We start from the raw sequence: 19086 nt of genomic DNA, 5'->3' as shown, positions 1-19086 counted from the left end.
TCTCATAGCATGTTAACCCTTAAAAGGGACCTGCAAACATAGAAGTAATTCAAGCTGACATTTGTGATCTGCAGTTCAGGCCTTTACTATGAAGCTTCAGGGCTGTCATTTTTACCCTAGCTGTGAGCTGGCGTTGAGAATGTTCAGACTTCATTGGCGGAATGCTTCTTCCAGGTCAGCAACTCCCATGTGAGTAGAGATGATCAATTCTCCTTAGAGAATTTACAAATGACCTGCTTTATTTTCAAGTTTTGCAGACAGGATTCACTGTGTATGCACCGCATTGTGTAAAGGACACCTGAAGGGAGAGGGGCATGGAGGCTGCCATATTTATTTCCTTTTAAACAATACCAATTGCCTGGCATCCTGCTAATGTTTTTGGCCGCAGTAGTGGTTAATCTATAGACGACTATGGTCGTCCAGATAGAAACTGTTAAAGTCTAACTGGATGCTTATTCGCATCCAGTGTTACTGTGGTGGGAGTGTGCGCACCCACCACTCATTCCCAGCATTTACGTGGCGCCGATTGATGAAGGGGAACATGTGCAGTGCCTGGAATGGACATTACCCCGTTAAGGGACCATGTCAAATTCATAATAACGAAAGTAAAAAAAAAAATTTGACCACTACCTGGTAACCCTGGACATTGGCCTCAATTCACTAAGATTATCTCCTGTCTTTAATAACGTTTCTGTAGTTATCACCATGGTGATGAGGCATGTAGTATTCAAGAAACATTTTACCTCAGGCAAACCTAAAGTTAACTCTTCTGTCTTTAACCTCCTTGGCGGTCTGATTCTTTTCAGATTTTAGGGTCTAAAAGCGGTGCAATTTTTTTCCACTCTTTCAGACCCTAAAACCTGAAAAAAATCATTCTGGCAGGGAGATCTGCAGCAAAAAAAAAAAAAAAAGTACCTTCCTGGGCTCCTGTGCTGCAGTTTTCTCTTTGCCCACAAGATGGCGCTAATATACATATAAACGAACTTCTCTATATTTCTCTAATATAGAGAAGTTCGTTTTCAATATTAGCCCCGCCCCCGATGACGTCACGCTGCCACCACCGCTCTGCTGCTGCCACCACGGCTGCGCTGCTCCAACTGGCTGCCGGGTCCCCGGAAGAATAGCGGGGACATGGGGGATCCCGGCGGCCAGGGAAAGACCCCACACTGCCGGGGAGAGAGGCTGGAGTCCCGCTGCGCAGCGAGATCGCGCGCGGGACTCCAAAACTACAGGTAAAGCTCTGCAATGCCTACCCCGACCTGAGCTCGGGATCACCGCTAACAGCTTCTTTTTTCTACCCCGAGCTCGGGTCGGGAAAACCGGCAAGGAGGTTAAGTTAACTCTTCAATCCTTAAAATAACTCCACAGTTAAAGACAGGCTGTTTATTAACTGCGTGTGAAAATAACTACAGAGGAGGTGAATTAACTAAAGAGGAGGTAACTTAATGAATGAAGAGCTAAGATAACTCTCTTACTGTGTGGAAGTAAGTTTTATCTTGCCTTATTATCTCCAGCATGATCTTAGTGAATAGTCTTAGTTAACTTAAAGACAGAAGAGTTAACTTTAGGTTTGCCTGAGGTAAAATGTTTCCTGAATACTACATGCCTTATCACCATGGTGACCACTCTAGAAACATTATTAAAGACAGGAGATAAGCTTAGTGAATTGAGGCCAATGTTTTTTGTGCCATCTAGTGGTGAAAAATTATTCCTGACAATACAATTTTTAATAAAAAAATAACAAAAATTAAATCTCTATTAAAGCACCCCTGCACCAGTTACCAAACAAACACTTATAAAAAAACAAAACAAAACAAAAAGTAAAAAACAAAACAAAAACATAAATAGTAGCATGGGGGGGGGGGGGGGTAACATATATGTCATGAGGGTATATTACTGTTATTTTAGTAAATAAGCTTGTAATTAAAAAAAAACAGTAAAAAAATACACCTTTATTTCCAAATAATATATTACACTTTAATACATTATACTAAGAACATCATGTTGTGATAACCGGGACAAATGGGCAAATAAAATGGGTGGGTATTATTTATGGTAGCATTGCTTATTTTATAACTATGGGGAAGAACTAGACAAAGAGTGTATTTTTCCTTTTTTTTCCTTGTTTTTCACTATAAAATGCATAGAAAATAAAATAATTACTGAAAACAAGTATTACCCACAAAAAGCCTAATGTGTGTCAAAAAAACCCAAGCTATAGATCATTCAGGTGTGAGAAGCTGTGATAAAGTTATGGCCAAATGAATGGGATGAGCGGTGACAGGGGAAAATGGCACTTGGCGGTAAGGGGAAAATGGCCTGTAGGCTTAAGTGGTTATCACACAACTTAAACAAGCATGCAGCTAATCCAGTCAGACTTCCACCAGAAACATCTAATCAGGGCCAGTGCTTCTATAGAGGCAAAGGGGGCAGTTGCCTTAAAGAGGAACTCCAGTGAAAATAATTTAATATAAAAAGGTGCTTAATTTTTACAATAATTATGTATACATGATTTAGTCAGAGTTTGCTCATTGTAAAATCTTTCCTCTCCCAGATTCACATTCTGACATGTATTACATGGTGACATTGTTACTGTGGGCAGATTATGTAGCTGTTCTGGCTTTAACAGACAGCTATAAACAGCCATTTCCTGTGTGTGTCATTGTTACATTGTGGCAGTTTGCCCAGAGTACCGTACGGTACCAGAGCCTCTTGTGGGAGGGGTTTCAGCACAAAATCAGTCATACAGCGCCCCCTGATGGTCTGTTTGTGAAAATCATTATATTTTTCATGTAAAAGTGGGTATCAGCTACTGATTGGGATAAAGTTCAATTCTTGGTCGGAGTTTCTCTTTAAGGTGGCCATACACTGGTCGATGTGCCATTAGATCGACCAGCTGACAGATCCCTATCTGATCGAATCTGATCAGAGAGGGATCGTATGGCTGCCTTTACTGCAAACAGATTGTGAATCGGTTTCAGCCTGAAACCGATTCACCATCTGCTGAGCTGCTCCTGCCGCCTGTTCCCCCCCCCCCCCCCCCCCCGTATACATTACCTGAGCCAGCCTCAGGTAATGTATACTTGATCGGATCGGCCGCCGCTAGCGACGCGCACTTTACCCGCGGGCGATCGAGGGTAATTTCCCGCACGGCGCGATCGACGGACCGATCCGATTTCGGGAGGAAATCGGATCGGCGGCTGCGTTTACCGCGAACGATTGGCAGCAGATTCGATCCCAGGATCGAATCTGCTGTCGAAACGGCCGCGAATCGAGCCAGTGTATGGCCTGCTTTAGGGTCCCAGAGCTTATAGGGGCCCCCCAAGGTGTCTCCTTCCCATCTCCCATCCCGCTAGGGTGACCCATGGGTATGGGCTAATTTGCCCTATCTGTTGCCAGGGTTAATATGCAGCCAAAGTCCAATGCACAGTGTGTGGTGCTGCCTCCTGTGTACACTCGGCATTGTGGGGGGAAAAAAGGAAAATAATGGGGACCCCAACAATGCTTTTGAGGGGACATAGGATGGACATTTTTTTTGAGGGAGGGGGTGGAGTTTAGGTGTCAGTGGGGGCCACAAGTTACTTTTGCCCCTGGGCACCATAGTAGCTAGAACCGGTCCAGCATCTAATCTGCATGCTTCTTTAGGAGCTGTGGGTAAAAGTATTAGCGGGACAGCCAGGCAATAGAGATGGCCCAAACGGTTCGACCGTGAACTTATTTAAGTGAACTTTGGTGGTTCGCGTTTGCGGTGAACCCCGAACTATATGTGAGTTCGACCTGCCCCCTACACTACATCATTAGGGTCAACTTTGACCCTCTACATCACAGTCAGCAGACACAGGGTAGCCAATCAGGCTACACTGCCTCCTGGAGCCCCCCCCCCTTATAAAACACAGGCAGTGTCAGCCTTTTCACTCACTCGTGTGGCTGCAGTAATTAGAGAAGGGAGAGAACCTGCTGACACAGGGAAAGCTTAGTTAGGCTCTTGTGTTAGGCTTGTTAGGTTGCTCCTTCTTGCTGATACTTATTGCTAAAAAGCACTCCTCATCCTCAACAGCTATTTTGAGAGCTAATGTTGTTCTTGTGATATATTTTTTTGGTGTGTGTGTCCCACAGACACTTGTGTTGCATATACAGCCCTGTCAGTCAGTCGCAGCTGGACCTTGGCCCCTTGGTAATTCCTACTGTGCCACTGCCAGGCCCAGCACATTCAGTGACTACCTGTGTGTGTGACAGCTGCACATTTGTAATACCAATCACTGCATACCCACCTGTGTTCAGTGCACCTACCTACCTACGTGAGCGCACGCAGTGTTATATACCACCAGTCACTGCACCTGTTCACGGTACCTGTGTGTGTGTGTGACAGCTGCACATTTGTAATACCAATCACTGCATACCCACCTGTTCAGTGCACCTACCTACCTACGTGAGCGCACGCAGTGTTATATACCACCAGTCACTGCACCTGTTCACAGTACCTGTGTGTGTGACAGCTGCACATTTGTAATACCAATCACTGCATACCCATTTACTGTTCAGTGCACCTACCTAGCTACCTATGTGAACGCACGTAGTGTTTTATACCACCAGTCACTGCACTTGTTCATGGTACCTGTGTGTGTGACAGCTGCACATTGTATTGATACCAGTCACTGCATACCTGTTCACCGCACCTGTGTGACTGCACATTGTATTAGTCAAGTCAGTGGATACCTTTCACTTCATCCCCCCCCAATATGGGAAAAACAGGCAGAGATATGCCACCCGGCAGGTCTGTTCGAGGTCGTGCTGTCATGATTTCGTGCAGCCCTGGACCAAAGTACAGTGTTCAGAAGGCGCGTGCCATCAACCTCCAAGATTGTCAGGACATAGTTGACTATTTAACACAGAACACGTCATCTTTCTCAGCTTCCGCACAGAAGTGTGACATATCTTCCTCCTCCTGCTCTGATTCTGGCACCCCACTTAACACTCAGTCGACAGCCACCTCCAATGTGCCATCACCCCAGGGCTCAGCGGTGTGGAATTTTTGTGTGTGTCTGCCTCAGATGAGAGCAATGCCATCTGTACTCTCTGCCACCAAAAATTGAGCCATGGAAAGACCAAGTCCCGCGTAGGGACAACTTCCTTACGAAGGTACATGATGACAAAGCACAAACTGCAATGGATGACAACCTGAGGAAAAGCAGCACACAATACCAAAGCCACACACTGCAGTGGAAGATACCAGGCCACAATTATTTCTCAAAAAAGGTTATACCCAAACTGTACCGTGATGTTGAAAGGCAAGTGGTGTCATCTCTGGCACACAGCGTTGGGTCGAGGTCCATCTGACCACGTGGTCTGCAAAGCACGGTCAGGCCTGCCAGAAGACTAAGTCAGTCCCCACACACAGCATCTCTGCCTGCACACCGTGTAACTGCCTGCCCCAAGACTAAGTTGCTCCCCACACAGCATCTCTGCCTGCAGGCTGCTTGACTGCCTTCTCCGCCACCACCAACAGGGTCCAGGACTCCAGGCAGATTCCTGAATTTTTAAGGCCGCTGCTAGCAGCAGCCGCTATAATAATTTTTCTGGTACGTGTACATGCCTGTCTAATTTTACTGTCTGCACTGCAGCTGCAACAACAAAACAAAAGGCATGTACATGTGTCAATTCCCCTTCGTGATAGTTACCTTGCCGCGGTGAAGGGCCTTGCGTATCACAATGAAGCAATGACCGACGGCTATATGTCTCGGGGTGGGGGGAGGGAACACCCACGATAATAAGGTCGTTGCTTCATTGTGCACAGACCAAATTCAATCAGCTGGACAGTCACTGTCATTCAGCTACCTCAGCCCGGCGACCATATGGGCTGGAAAGCCGCCATCACCTGCACTCTCGTTATGGTGCGCACCAGTCGAGCACGGCCGTCACTACACAAACAGCTGTTTGCAGTCACTCCATACCTTTCACTGCATCTGTGACTGCACATTGTATTATACCTGGCAGTCAGTGCATACCTTTCACTTGAATGGATGGCAGACTTGCCCTCCATAACAGATTCTCGTTAAAGGATTTAAAGTTGATTTGTCTCATATACAGCAGGGCCTCAAAAGTCCTCCTGTATTGTTATTTTTCGTCACTACCTCCCCGAGTCGGGACTAGCATGCCATGCCTGCTGCCTTCCTTGGATGTGTGGTGGTAGCCGTTCCTGCTCCTTTGCCCACAGCGTGCCTGCTGCCTTCCTTGGATGTGTGGCGGTAGCCGTTTCTCAGGCTCCCACTCTGGACCGGAATCGAACCCTGATTTCCCGGCCATTACCCGTAGTCACCATGGCACTGAGAAAGTAATATGGAAACTTGTTTATCAGTCACACAGTTGAATGAATGGCAGACTTGCCCTCCATAACAGATTCTCGTTAAAGGTAAGTGGTGTCATCTCTGGCACACAGCGTTGAGTCAAGGGTCCATCTGACCACAGATGCCTGGTCTGCAAAGCACGGTAAGGGCAGGTACATTACTTATACAGCACAATGGGTCCTTCCTTGGATGTGTGGCGGTAGCCGTTTCTCAGGCTCCCACTCAGGAGCGGAATCGAACCCTGATTCCCTGCCCATTACTCGTGGTCACCATGGTACTGAGAAAGTACCATTGAAAGTTTCACACAGTTGAATGAATGGCAGACTTGCCCTCCATAACAGATTCTCGTTAAAGGTACTGAACAGCCAGCAGAAAAAGTAATTTAAAAAAATAGATGTAAGCTTTAACAATGGTAGAGAAAGAACCATTGAAAGTTGATAAGGCAGTCAGACATTACCTGATATCACTGAGGAAGAGCAATCTCGCCATGGTGTGCACCAGTCCAGCATGGCCGTCACTACACAAACAGCTGTTTGTGGTGTGTTACACAGTGAGTTTGGTCTGTCAGTGTGAACCAGTACACTAATTACACTCCCTGATTGATGTATACACATGCAAGATGTTTTAAAGAGAATCTGTATTGTTAAAATCGCACCAAAGTAAACATACCAGTGCGTTAGGGGACATCTCCTATTACCCTCTGTCACAATTTCGCCGCTCCCCGCCGCATTAAAAGTGGTTAAAAACAGTTTTAAAAAGTTTGTTTATAAACAAACAAAATGGCCACCAAAACAGGAAGTAGGTTGATGTACAGTATGTCCACACATAGAAAATACATCCATACACAAGCAGGCTGTATACAGACTTCCTTTTGAATCTCAAGAGATCATTTGTGTGTTTCTTTCCCCCCTGAGGGGGGAGTGCATAGCAGAACCACAACACTGAAGAACTTGGCAGCCTTCCAGACACAGGCTGACAAGTCTGACAAGGGAAAGATACATTGATTTATTACAGAGACTGTGATAGCAGAAAGTGCTGCAGTAAGCCAGAACACATTAGAATAGCTTTTGGAACTTGTAGGATGATAAAAAACAGGATGCAATTTTTGTTACGGAGTCTCTTTAAAGCACTTTAGGCCTCCAATTTAGCATGCAATGTGATTTCTGCCCTTAAAATGTTGCTGTGCGTCAAATGCAGATTTTTCCCCGGGACTTTTGGCATCTATCCCACTCATCCATGCACAAATTCAGATGTTAGACCCCTTGAAACATCTTTTCCATCACTTTTGTGGTCAGCATAAATGTTTGTAGTTTTCAAAGTTCGCCTTCCCATTGAAGTCTATTGCGGCTCGAAAAAAGTTTGCGCGATCCGAACTTTTTGCGGAGGTTCGCGTTCGAGGTTCGCGAACCTAAAATCGGAGGTTCGAGCCATCTCTACCAGGCAATATGCATTGTTTAAAAGGAAATAAATATGGCAGCCTCCATATCTCCCTCACTTCAGGTGTCCTTTAATGCTAAGTACCATTTGTTGTACATTAAAATCAAAATTACACCAGTTGTAACAATATACTGTACAATACTAGCAACCTTATCCCATTTAAAAACAGGCTCTAGGTCTGTTTCTGTTGATGTGTTTCTCTAGTTGAACCAAATGCAGTGCGATTTTGCAGATTATTTTCTTGCATAGGTTTTGGGAATGGAGAATGCAATGTACTTGTTTTGTATTAATGACCAGCCTTAGAATGTATTATATGCAAGAGAAAGCAGTATAATGGTGTAATGATTATGGGACTGATTATAATGTTTTACTGACCTCTAGAGGTAGTGGCATAGATAACTTGTGAAATAAAATAATATGGTAATAAATGTATTATTATTATTATTATTAATAATAATAATTATTATTACTGTTATTAGTATTTGTGAACTGTTAAAATATAATTTAGCATTAAACTATGAATTACAAACTAGACACAAACACAAAAGCAACATAATACAGAAGTATAGGAACTGTCTGTTCAAGGGACCTTGCTATCTAAATGTGTAGATTGAACATCTTCATAAACAAACCCAGTAACATGAAGTAACACTTTTAATAGGTAAGGTATAAGGTAGAGCTCTAGATAAATCCTTTTTAGTTAGCCTCTGGATTGAGTAGGGGTGGATTAGAGCATGTCAGCTTTATATTGCTCTCTAATGCTGGGAATACATGGTATGTGATGGCTCAATTGATAATTTCCAACATGTCCGATCTCCCGCCGGATCGATTTCGCATAGGGAACAATGGGAAAAGATAAGGAAAACGAATGGAAGATATATGGAAGAGATACCCTCCTCCCTCCCTCCACCCTCCACCCTCCTCCCTCCACCTTCCTCCCTCCACCCTCCTCCCTCCTCCCTCCACCCTACCTGGCTATCTGGGGTTCTCTTTGGACAACTGTTAAACATACATGGTATGTTTTTGAGCCATTAAGATGGCTCAATTGATAATTTTCGACATGTCCTATCTCCTGCCGGATCGATTCCGTGCTCGATTTCGCATAGGGAACAATGGGAAAAGATAAGGAAAACGAATGGAAGATATATGGAAGAGATACCCTCCTCCTTCCCTCCTCCCTCCACCCTCCTCTCTCCACCCTCCTCCCTCCTCCCCCCACCCTCCTCCCTCCACCCTCCTCCCTCCTCCCTTTACTCTCCTCCCTCCACCCTTCACCCTGCTCCCTCCTCCCTCCACCCTACCTAGCTACCTGGGGTTCTCTTTGGACAACTGTTAAACCCAAAAGGCATGGCCATGCCTGGCTACATATCTGTAAGCAGTGGCTGGATGATGTAATGGTTAAGGGCTCTGCCTCTGACACAGGAGACCAGGGTTTGAATCTCGTCTCTGCCTGTTCAGTAAGCCAGCACCTATTCAGTAGGAGACCTTAGGCAAGTCTTCCTAACACTGCTACTGCCTATAGAGCGTGCCCTAGTGGCTGCAGCTCTGGTGCTTTGAGTCTGCCAGGAGAAAAGCGTGATATAAATGTTATTTGTCTTGTCTAATTTTTCTCTTGCATTGAGCATAAATGGTACATGCTAGGCTAGTTTCAGCTACTTTCAGCTACTTTCAGCTAGTAGTGTTGGTGGTATAATGGATATGTTAGTTACCTACCATACACTGAGACCTGGGTTCAAATCCCAGCCACGGTATGTAAGCTGGTTTTTGAAATACTGGAATTCCCTGGCAGATGAGACCCTCCTCCCTCCGGTGGGAGGGTAGGAGGGAGGAGGGGCCCACAAGAGGCTAATTAAAATCTCCCTAGCAGAGTGTGTAGCAGCTGTGCCTTAACTAATTAGTATAGGCAGACAAGTGAGTCAAATGGCTCAAGGACCTTGCCTTGTGTAAGGGGGGGAGGGGGGGCTCCACCAGTGAGTGCAGTCTGATTGGTAACAATGTGCCTGCTGACTGTGATGTAGAGGGTCAAAGTTTTGCTCAATAGAGCATTATGGGGCGAATCAAACTTCTGGGAAAGTTCGCCTTTGGCAGGCGAACGCGAACCACCGAAGTTCGCCTGGAACCGTTCGCCGGCGAACCGTTCGGGACATCTCTAGTGCCGATTTCTCTTGCTGTATGTGTTCTCACTAAAGGTGGCAACTAACGATACAATTTGCCAAATGTTCGTTTACTAATGATTATTCATATGAATGATCGAAAATGATCAATTTGGACTACAAATGGACAAATTTCTCCTTACCAATTCGATCACATTAACGGGATTGATCAAAAATCTAATTTATTGCATTAACCTGATTGGTTAGATTTTCATTCATTTGTGGTCCTAAACAATCATTTACCATCATTCATGCAAATAACCGGTCCTAAACGATCATTCGCCAAACTGTATCGTTAGTGGCTTCCTTAAAGTGGACCCAAATTAAAAATACAAGATTTCAGAAATAAAATCTATTTTCTAACTTATAATAATAAATAGCTGCCTTTTTTCAGCTGCATGATGACAAATATAAAATGTTTTACATTTATTGGAGGAACCCCTCCCTTCCTTTCATATTGCCGGGACAGAATTCGGCAAACTGATGGAGTAAATGGTGTCCAGCAAAGGAGGAATTGCTAATGGCTGCCACCTGTATAACCCTAGTTATGAAAAGAGAAGGCTGAAAAGCATGCACTGAAATGCTCATAGGCTTGAAGGAGTGTTTATTTATCTATGTATGTGTCAGAGTGGTGGTGCAACTAAATATCTTGAATTAAATAAAATGTTTGGTTTGGGTCCGCTTTAAAGGGGAACTGAAGAGAGAGGTATATGGAGGCTGTCATGTTTATTTCCTTTTAATCAATACCAGTTGCCGGCAGCCCTGCTGGTCTATTTCTCTGCAGTAGTATCTGATTAAAACCAGAAACAAGCATGCAGCTAGTCTTGTCAGATCGGACTTATAAGTCTGAACCACTGAAACACCTGATCTGCTGCATGCTTGTTCAGGGGCTATGGCTAATAGTATTAGAGGCAGAGGATCAGTAGGGCTGCCAGGCAACTGGTTTTGTCTAAAAGGAAATAAACATGACAGCCTCCATATACCTCTCTCTTCAGTTCCCCTTTAAGATTTACCCACCTCCTGTGCTGCTTGATTGGACCTTCAAGAGCTAAAAGTGGGAGGCAGGGGCATAACTAGATTGCCCATCCCCCGCAGGAATCTGTCATTCGCACGCCCCCCTCATTACTCTGTCATCCAGCCCCCCCACCTACATCACTGGGGGATAGGGGGGCTGGGGGCAATGCAGAACTGCAGCAGAGCGAAGCATTATGCATTACCTGCTCCTGACAGAGATACAGAACCTTCTTCACTTCCTCTTCAGTTTGCAGGTGCCGTGCAGCCAGCCAATCACCAAGCGGCTTCAGTCCCATGTCACGTGACAGGGACAGAAACCGCATGTGACTGGCTGGCTGCACACCACTTGTAAACTGAAGGGGGAATAACGATGCCCTGTATCGCCACTGGTTGCAGGTAATGTATAATGTTTGCTCTGCTGTTGCTCTGCATTTACTATGTACAGCACTGTCTCCACAGCTCCTGCTCCTGGGCCCACTCAGCTCCCAGCCCCCCATTACTCTCCCATTACTCCCCCCCACACACACACAATGGCAGGTGTTGTGAGGGCTATTGTTATGCTCGTGGTTGTTGTATATCTTCCAACACTGACACAACAACAATAAAAATGTCACAGCTGTTCTAATTATTCTTCGATTTACCCAAAATAAAACCAACAGTTTTAGCTGGAGTTGCCCCATAAAACCCCAGTTCAGGCTAACAATGTTTTAATGCATATTAGGGTTGACATACAAGACTTATCTCACAACTGCTTTCAGCTAATCTATTTTTCATCCTATACATAACAAATAAGCAAAAAAATAATACATTATAAAAGGTTTGTGAACCACCCAGTTGTGTGAAACCATTATGTCATTATGTCATTTTATATAACCAAGCTTGAAGGGTATGCAATACTGTCTACCTGTGATAAGGATGGGTGTGCTTGTTGGAAAGGGGTGCATATCTGGGAGCCGTCATAACTTCCCCCCTCCCACCCTCACCCCATGAGGTAGTCAGAAAAGAGATGGGAGGGGGCACCAGGTAGTCTCCCCCTGTAAACCTAGTCCTAATCACCTTATCCTGCCCAGGGTCGGACTGGGACACCAAGGGCCCACCAAGGAAGTTTCAGCCTGGGGCTCACCCCCCTCTCCTCCTCCTCCCTCCCCCCCCCCCCCATTTTGGGCTCACATACACATGTACTCTACAAATTTTGCATGACTTTATGGTAGGGAATAGATTGTGAGCAATTCTGAGGACAGTCTCCAATAGGTATATGTCTAAATGCGCCGCAGCGAAACTAAATGGGTGTCACCACGCACTGGAACATCGGCGTTGTCATGATGAGTCATGGGCAGACTTAAAAAAAAAAAATACAAACCACAAAATAAGTAGCGGTGTTATTAACAGAGATTAGGTCTGACCAGATACATTTTAGATAAAATATTCAAGTAGTTACATGCCTCATGATAATTCATCAAGTAGTCAAATGGCAGCAGATACCCCCACAAAATGCAATCAGGTTGACGGCAGATACCCCCACAAAATGCAATCAGGTTGACGGCAGATACCCCCACAAAATGCAATCAGGTTGACGGCAGATACCCCCACAAAATGCAATCAGGTTGATGGCAGATACCCCCACAAAATGCAATCAGTTTGGCTGCAGATACCCCCACACAATGCAATCAGGTTGGTGGCAGATACAACCACACAATGCAATCAGGTTGGCTGCAGATACCCCCACAAAATGCAATCAGGTTGGCTGCAGATACCCCCACAAAATGCAATCAGGTTGGCTGCAGATACCCCCACAAAATGCAATCAGGTTGGCTGCAGATACCCCCACACAATGCAATCAGGTTGGTGGCAGATACCCCCACAAAATGCAATCAGGTTGGCTGCAGATACCCCCACAAAATGCAAACAGGTTGGCTGCAGATACCTCCACAAAATGCAAACAGGTTGGCTGCAGATACCTCCACACAATGCAATCAGGTTGGCTGCAGATACCCCCACACAATGCAATCAGGTTGGCTGCAGATACCCCCACAAAATGCAATCAGGTTGGCTGCAGATACCCCCACAAAATGCAAACAGGTTGGCTGCAGATACCTCCACAAAATGCAAACAGGTTGGCTGCAGATACCTCCACACAATGCAATCAGGTTGGCTGCAGATACCCCCACACAATGCAATCAGGTTGGCTGCAGATACCCCCACAAAATGCAATCAGGTTGGCGGCAGATACCCCCACACAATGCAATCAGGTTGGCGGCAGATACCCCCACACAATGCAATCAGGTTGGCTGCAGATACCCCCACACAATGCAATCAGGTTGGCTGCAGATACCCCCACACAATGCAATCAGGTTGGCTGCAGATACCCCCACACAATGCAATCAGGTTGGCTGCAGATACCCCCACACAATGCAATCAGGTTGGTGGCAGAGATACTGCCACACAATGCAATCAGGTTGGCTGCAGATACCCCCACACAATGCAATCAGGTTGGTGGCAGAGATACCCCCACACAATGCAATCAGGTTGGTGGCAGAGATACCCCCACACAATGCAAGTCCCCCCCCAGCTTGGAAGGGGGGGCAGAGGGCACAGATCAGCGGGGAAGCCTCCCCCCTCCCTCACCTAGGGCCCCCCCCCTTCCGCTCACCCCCCTCCTCCAGAAGTGCAGCCAGCAGCGAGCGGAGAATAGCTTACCGAGCTTCAGATGATGCTATCTCCGCTCCGCATGCCGCTGCTGCCCTGCTGGTCTCTGTCTCCTGTAGTGACGCTGTCCAATCACGCTCTCGCAGGAAGTACTGCGAGAGCGTGATTGGACAGCGTCACTACAGCAGACAGAGACCAGCAGGGCAGCGGCATGCGGACTTGGAGCGGAGCTAGCATCATCTCTGTAGCTATTCTCCGCTCGCTGCTGGCTGCACTTCTGGAGGAGGGGGGGGTGCGCAGAAGGGGGGGGGGGCTGTAGGTGAGGGAGGGGGGGGGACGCTTCCCCCCCTCCCCGCCGCTCTGTGCCCAATTCCCCCCCTTCCAAGCTGTGCCCCCCTGCCTCTTAGCTCTGGGGCCCCCAGGAGGAGGGGTAGTCGGGGCCCACCGATAGGACCATCGGTGGTTCGGTGGCTCAGTCCGAGCCTGATCCTGCCCACCCCCTCACTCTGCTTTTGAGGATTTCACTTTTATGGCCAGCACCACAATTACTGCTCAGAAAAGTTTCATCTTCCAGTCTTGTTTTACTCTGCTCAATGTATAATAAAGCATTTATCTTTTCCCACTCTTTCCCCAGTATCATTATAAGGCGACTTAAAGAGACTCCGTAACAAAAATTACATCCTGTTTTTTATCATCCTACAAGTTCCAAAAGCTATTCTAATGTGTTCTGGCTTACTGCAGCACGTTCTACTATCACCATCTCTGTAATAAATCAACTTATCTCTCTCTTGTCAGACTTGTCAGCCTGTGTCTGGAAGGCTGCCAAGTTCTTCAGTGTTGTGGTTCTGTGATGCATCTCCCCCCTCCAGGCCCCTCTCTGCACACTGCCTGTGTATTATTTAGATTAGGGCAGCTTCTCTCTTCTCTCTTATCTTTTACAAGCTGGATAAATCCTCCGCTGAGCTGCCTGGGCTTTCACATACTGAGGAATTACATACAGGCAGAGCTGTCTGCACTCTGCAGGAAGAAACAGCCTGACACTTCAGTGGAAGATAGCTGCAGGGGGAAATAAACTATCTCTTGAGATTCAAAAGGAAGGGTGTATACAGCCTGCTTGTGTATGAATGTATTTTCTATGTGTGGACATACTGTACATCAACCTACTTCCTGTTTTGGTGGCCATTTTGTTTGTTTATAAACAAACTTTTAAAAACTGTTTTTAACCACTTTTAATGCGGCGAGGAGCGGCGAAATTGTGGCAGAGGGTAATAGGAGATGTCCCCTAACGCACTGGTATGTTTACTTTTGTGCGATTTTAACAATACAGATTCTCTTTAACAAAAGCACTACAAGAAGTTGTTTCTTATTACAGGGTGATTTATAAACATGATAGGCATAATGTGGAAAGGCTTAACTGCTTTTTTTACACATTGAGCAGGGAGGAAATGAACAAGGAAATAAGACTCTGCCGAGCTGTAGCTGCAATGCTGAACAAAAAGAGTTAGGGAGTGATCACACTTGTGTCTGTGGGAAACACAGATGATTCCTTGCAAGCATTTTTCCACATGTTTTTTTTTTTTTACCACAGCAGCCGGTGAATTCTAATGAGGAAACGCATGGGTTGTACAAAAAAGTAGAGCAGGTTGTATCTTTTATAAACATAGTCACAGATGGCTCCTGAAAACACCACAGGCATATAGGAAAAGTCCTGTTCATGGGCATAGTAATCACCCCTGCGACCCCTGCTTTGGAGAGGGCCCCCTCCTCCCTCTCCCCAACCGCAAGTGCAGCCAATGAGCAAAGAAACCTCCCTGTTCACTCGCAAAAACCATGTGCAGGAGCATGTGTACATTTTTTTTTACTGCTTCCAGACGCTGCTTAACAGCAGAACACTCTCCGTTGCAATTAGCTGGCTCCCGATCACATGACCTGCACACGGTTCGGGGCAACGAGGGGGCCTCCTGGTATCATTCACTTTTGCAGGGGGGCCCCGATTAAGTCTATTTACGCCTCTGGTCCTGTTCCCCTAATTGTGCAGAATAATTCAAAAAGCAATGTCGCCCTTCAATCACCATGCTGTGAAAGTGCTGGTAACTTGTTTAATATGATGAAAAAATAGTAAAACTAAATACAGACAGAAGCATAGTAGCAGACATGCAATTCAAGAGTGTGGACTAAAGGTACCCATACACTCGTCAGATTGGCAGCAGATAGATAAGAAATGTATCTGATGATCTATCTGATGCGTTTTTAGAACATTTTTTACCAGGATAGAATTGCAATAGATTTCAGTTTGAAATCTATTGAAATTCGATCTGATGGCATTTTTTTGCCATCAGATTTCCATTAAGGCCAAAGCAAACTGATAAGCAATCTCATCAGATCGACCTAAATTTTCCACCCTGCCTGTTAGATGGAAATCCATCGAAATCGATCGAAATCGGGCATCGATCGGTCGATTGGCCAACCAATTTGCAATCGATCTATCGATCGAACGATCGGGATCGATCGGTCGGCCAGAAAATCGGCTGAGTGTATGGGCCCCTTAATAGAATCAAACATATTTAAATTAACTGATATGCCTACTAATAGTGTGCAGAATCTGACATAGAATGCTTGCTGCAGATCAGGAAAACCTCATATCAGGAACAATGGATGACAGCAAATACAACAGCCAAACATAAATGGCATAATTGAGTAATCCGAGTAGAGTGCAAATGCATAGATTTTTAGAGCATTTGCATTTGGCAGGCATCCCATAAAGTACATGAGCAATGATGACCTAAGCATAAAAATCTAACAAAATACATGTATACAACCAAATATACATTCTACATTGCTGATATCAATGAATAATACGATTTGACATCCCAACAATGCTTGGACTGGCATGGATGGAGCATAGATGTATGTGGATGCAACAGTACAGATTAAATATAGTAAATATGGCTGCAGGCATATGGAACAATCTGCTTCCTGTTTACAAAAGATCTACTTCCTGCTCTGTCACGACTTCAGCATAATACAACAAAGAACAAATGTTATGTTAAAGTTATCCACCAGGGGGAGCAGAATTAAAGTACTGTATATTGATGAATACAATATAATCTGGCTGTGAACAGACAGCACTGGAAAGCAATACCTGTGCTTTGCATTGCCTGCATTTTTAATAAGTTTGTCAATCTTTCAGTAGCAGAATGAGGAGGTTGGTAGGGTCAGGTGATGACTCTGTGTTGGGGACAGAGCTCTATTCACTAACTGGGATAAACCTACTCCTCTACCTTTACTAACAATGACAAATCTAAAAGGGTGCATTAGGATTTAAGCAGCCCATACACTCAGCCGATTTTCTGGCCGACCGATCGATCTGCGATCGATCGATCGCAAATCGGTTGGCCAATCGACCGATCGACGGCCGATTTCGATCGATTTCGATGGATTTCCATCGAACTTGCAGGGTGGAAAATTTAGGTCGATTTGATGAGATTGCTTATCAGTTTGCATTGGCCTTAATGGAAATCTGATGGCAAAAAAATGCCATCAGATCGAATTTCAACAGATTTCAAACTGAAATCTATTGGAATTCTATCCTGGTAAAAAATGTTCTAAAAACGCATCAGATAGATCATCAGATGCATTTCTTATCTATCTTTTGCCAATCTGACGAGTGTATGGGCACCTTAATCATTTAAATAATGGTATCTTCATTTTTAAAGACTTTTCATTTTTTTTTTAAGACTGTTAAATTAAATGAGCAGCATTGTGGCATCGTGGATGCCACTCTTGCTTTGCAGCGCTGGGTCTTGAATTCAGCCAGGGCACTATCTGCATGTAGTTTGTATGTTGGACAGTGTGCGCTCATTATTAATATGAAATGTTATTAAAAGTAGTTATGTAACACAACCTCTTAAAAACGTAATTCATTTTTCTTTATGGGTGATATTTGATATGCTAATTTTCGTGAAGTGTTAATTAAGCAGCCAGAGTCCAAATGTGTGAGATCTGAAATCAGCACATCTTGGGCCCAGTGCACACCAAAACCGCTAGCAGATCCACGGTTTTGGGTGCAGAGTGCAGATAAATGGCGCAGTGCACACCGAGCGGATTTGGAAGCAATCCACCGTCCACATCCGCCTGTTAATCCGCGTGGCTAATGTAAATAAATGGGCTGGTGCACACCGGCGGTTTGAGGTTTTTTGCAAACCGCAAACGTGCCTCCTAGCCACGCGGATTAACAGGCGGATGCGGCCGGCAGATCCACTCAGTGTGCACTGGGCCTGAATGATGTTTGAGCAGCAGTATGCTGCAGTAATGCTGAGACCTTCATTAGATAAATCTGCTATTTTTGCACATCCACAAGTAATCTAAATTGCTGTTTTTTTCTCTTTGAAGGGATTGCTCAGAAATGCACAGCCATCAAGTATCACTTCTCTCAGCCAATTCGCCTGAGGAATATTCCATTCAACCTGACCAGGACTATTCAGCAAGATGAGTGGCACCTTCTGCGTAAGTATGAGGCGTCACATGGCATCAGAGAGCAGCTGTGAGGGTAAAACAGGGACTGGTCTGTTGATGCCACAGTATGATAACTTTGCTGTTAAAGGGCAACTAAGATTCTTTTGGAAGACTTCTTTAACACTTGTGCAGTGACCCCATGGCATGGCAGCAGGAATCAGTAATTTAAATGACCCTGCGACAGAGTACGCTGATAAGGTCATTTGCATAGGCCCGCCCCTGTTTAGTGATGTATTCTCTGCTGGACAGGAAGTACGCCACGGGAATCCCGTTGGTGTGTACCACACCACGTTCCGTCATTCACACTCACTGCGTTGCAATAGACTTGCATTACTGCATAATCCGTACGGCAGGCATAATTCATGCGGTAACACACGGTGAACTTTGCAGTGGCTGTGCAGTGATTTACCTACTTCTGGCGCATCGCATCGTGTAAGTATGAAAGTCTCTATAGACTTTCATTGACAAAGCGACCTCTTTTGGTAAAATATCAAACCACAACGCCGTCGTTTTAAGGAGCCATAAAGCATACCTGAAGTGAAAAAAACATGATATAATTAGTTTTGTAGTACTAATTGTTAAGTAGAACATTAGTAACATAGATCTGTGTCACATATTTTTATGTTCAGTTTTAAAGTGGCCATTAACTGTGTAATCTCTCCAGGTGATCTACCATATGATTGATTGGATTGATCAGCTAATCAATTTTTAAAAAGACAGAAAAAGTGTTGCACAAAATTAGATTATGGAGTTTTTTTTTCATTTAAAGGGGAACTGAAGTAAGAGGTATACGGAGGCTGCCATATTTATTTCCTTTTAATCAATACCAGTTGCCTGGCAGCCCTGCTGATCCTCTGCCTCTAATACTATTAGCCATAGCCCCTGAACAAGCATGCAGCAGATCAGGTGTTTCAGACTTTAAAGTCAGATCTGACCAGATTAGCTACCTGCTTGTTTCTGGTGTTATTCAGATACTA

The 19086-nt window shown here is 45.1% G+C and overlaps 1 protein-coding gene across 3 annotated transcripts in view; it reads left to right on the top strand.

Moving 5' to 3' along the window:
* Positions 1-19086, top strand: part of TMEM178A (transmembrane protein 178A) — a 178645-nt gene that overhangs the window by 141790 nt on the left and 17769 nt on the right. Inside the window, exons 1-2 of one of the 3 annotated variants that reach the window (XM_068232151.1) lie at positions 11307-11344; positions 17987-18100. Coding sequence is in view for 1 of the 3 variants with exons in the window: in XM_068232150.1 (XP_068088251.1) it covers positions 17987-18100 (114 nt within the window). In the remaining 2 variants the exon portion in view is untranslated. Of the gene's footprint in view, positions 1-11306; positions 11345-16605; positions 16674-17986; positions 18101-19086 lie in introns of those variants that run through there. The other 2 variants (XM_068232152.1, XM_068232150.1) reach the window with 2 other exon arrangements.

Source organism: Hyperolius riggenbachi, chromosome 4 (genome assembly GCF_040937935.1).
Source record: "Hyperolius riggenbachi isolate aHypRig1 chromosome 4, aHypRig1.pri, whole genome shotgun sequence".
NCBI lineage: Eukaryota > Metazoa > Chordata > Amphibia > Anura > Hyperoliidae > Hyperolius > Hyperolius riggenbachi.
This window is presented reverse-complemented; position numbering and strand designations above follow the sequence as displayed.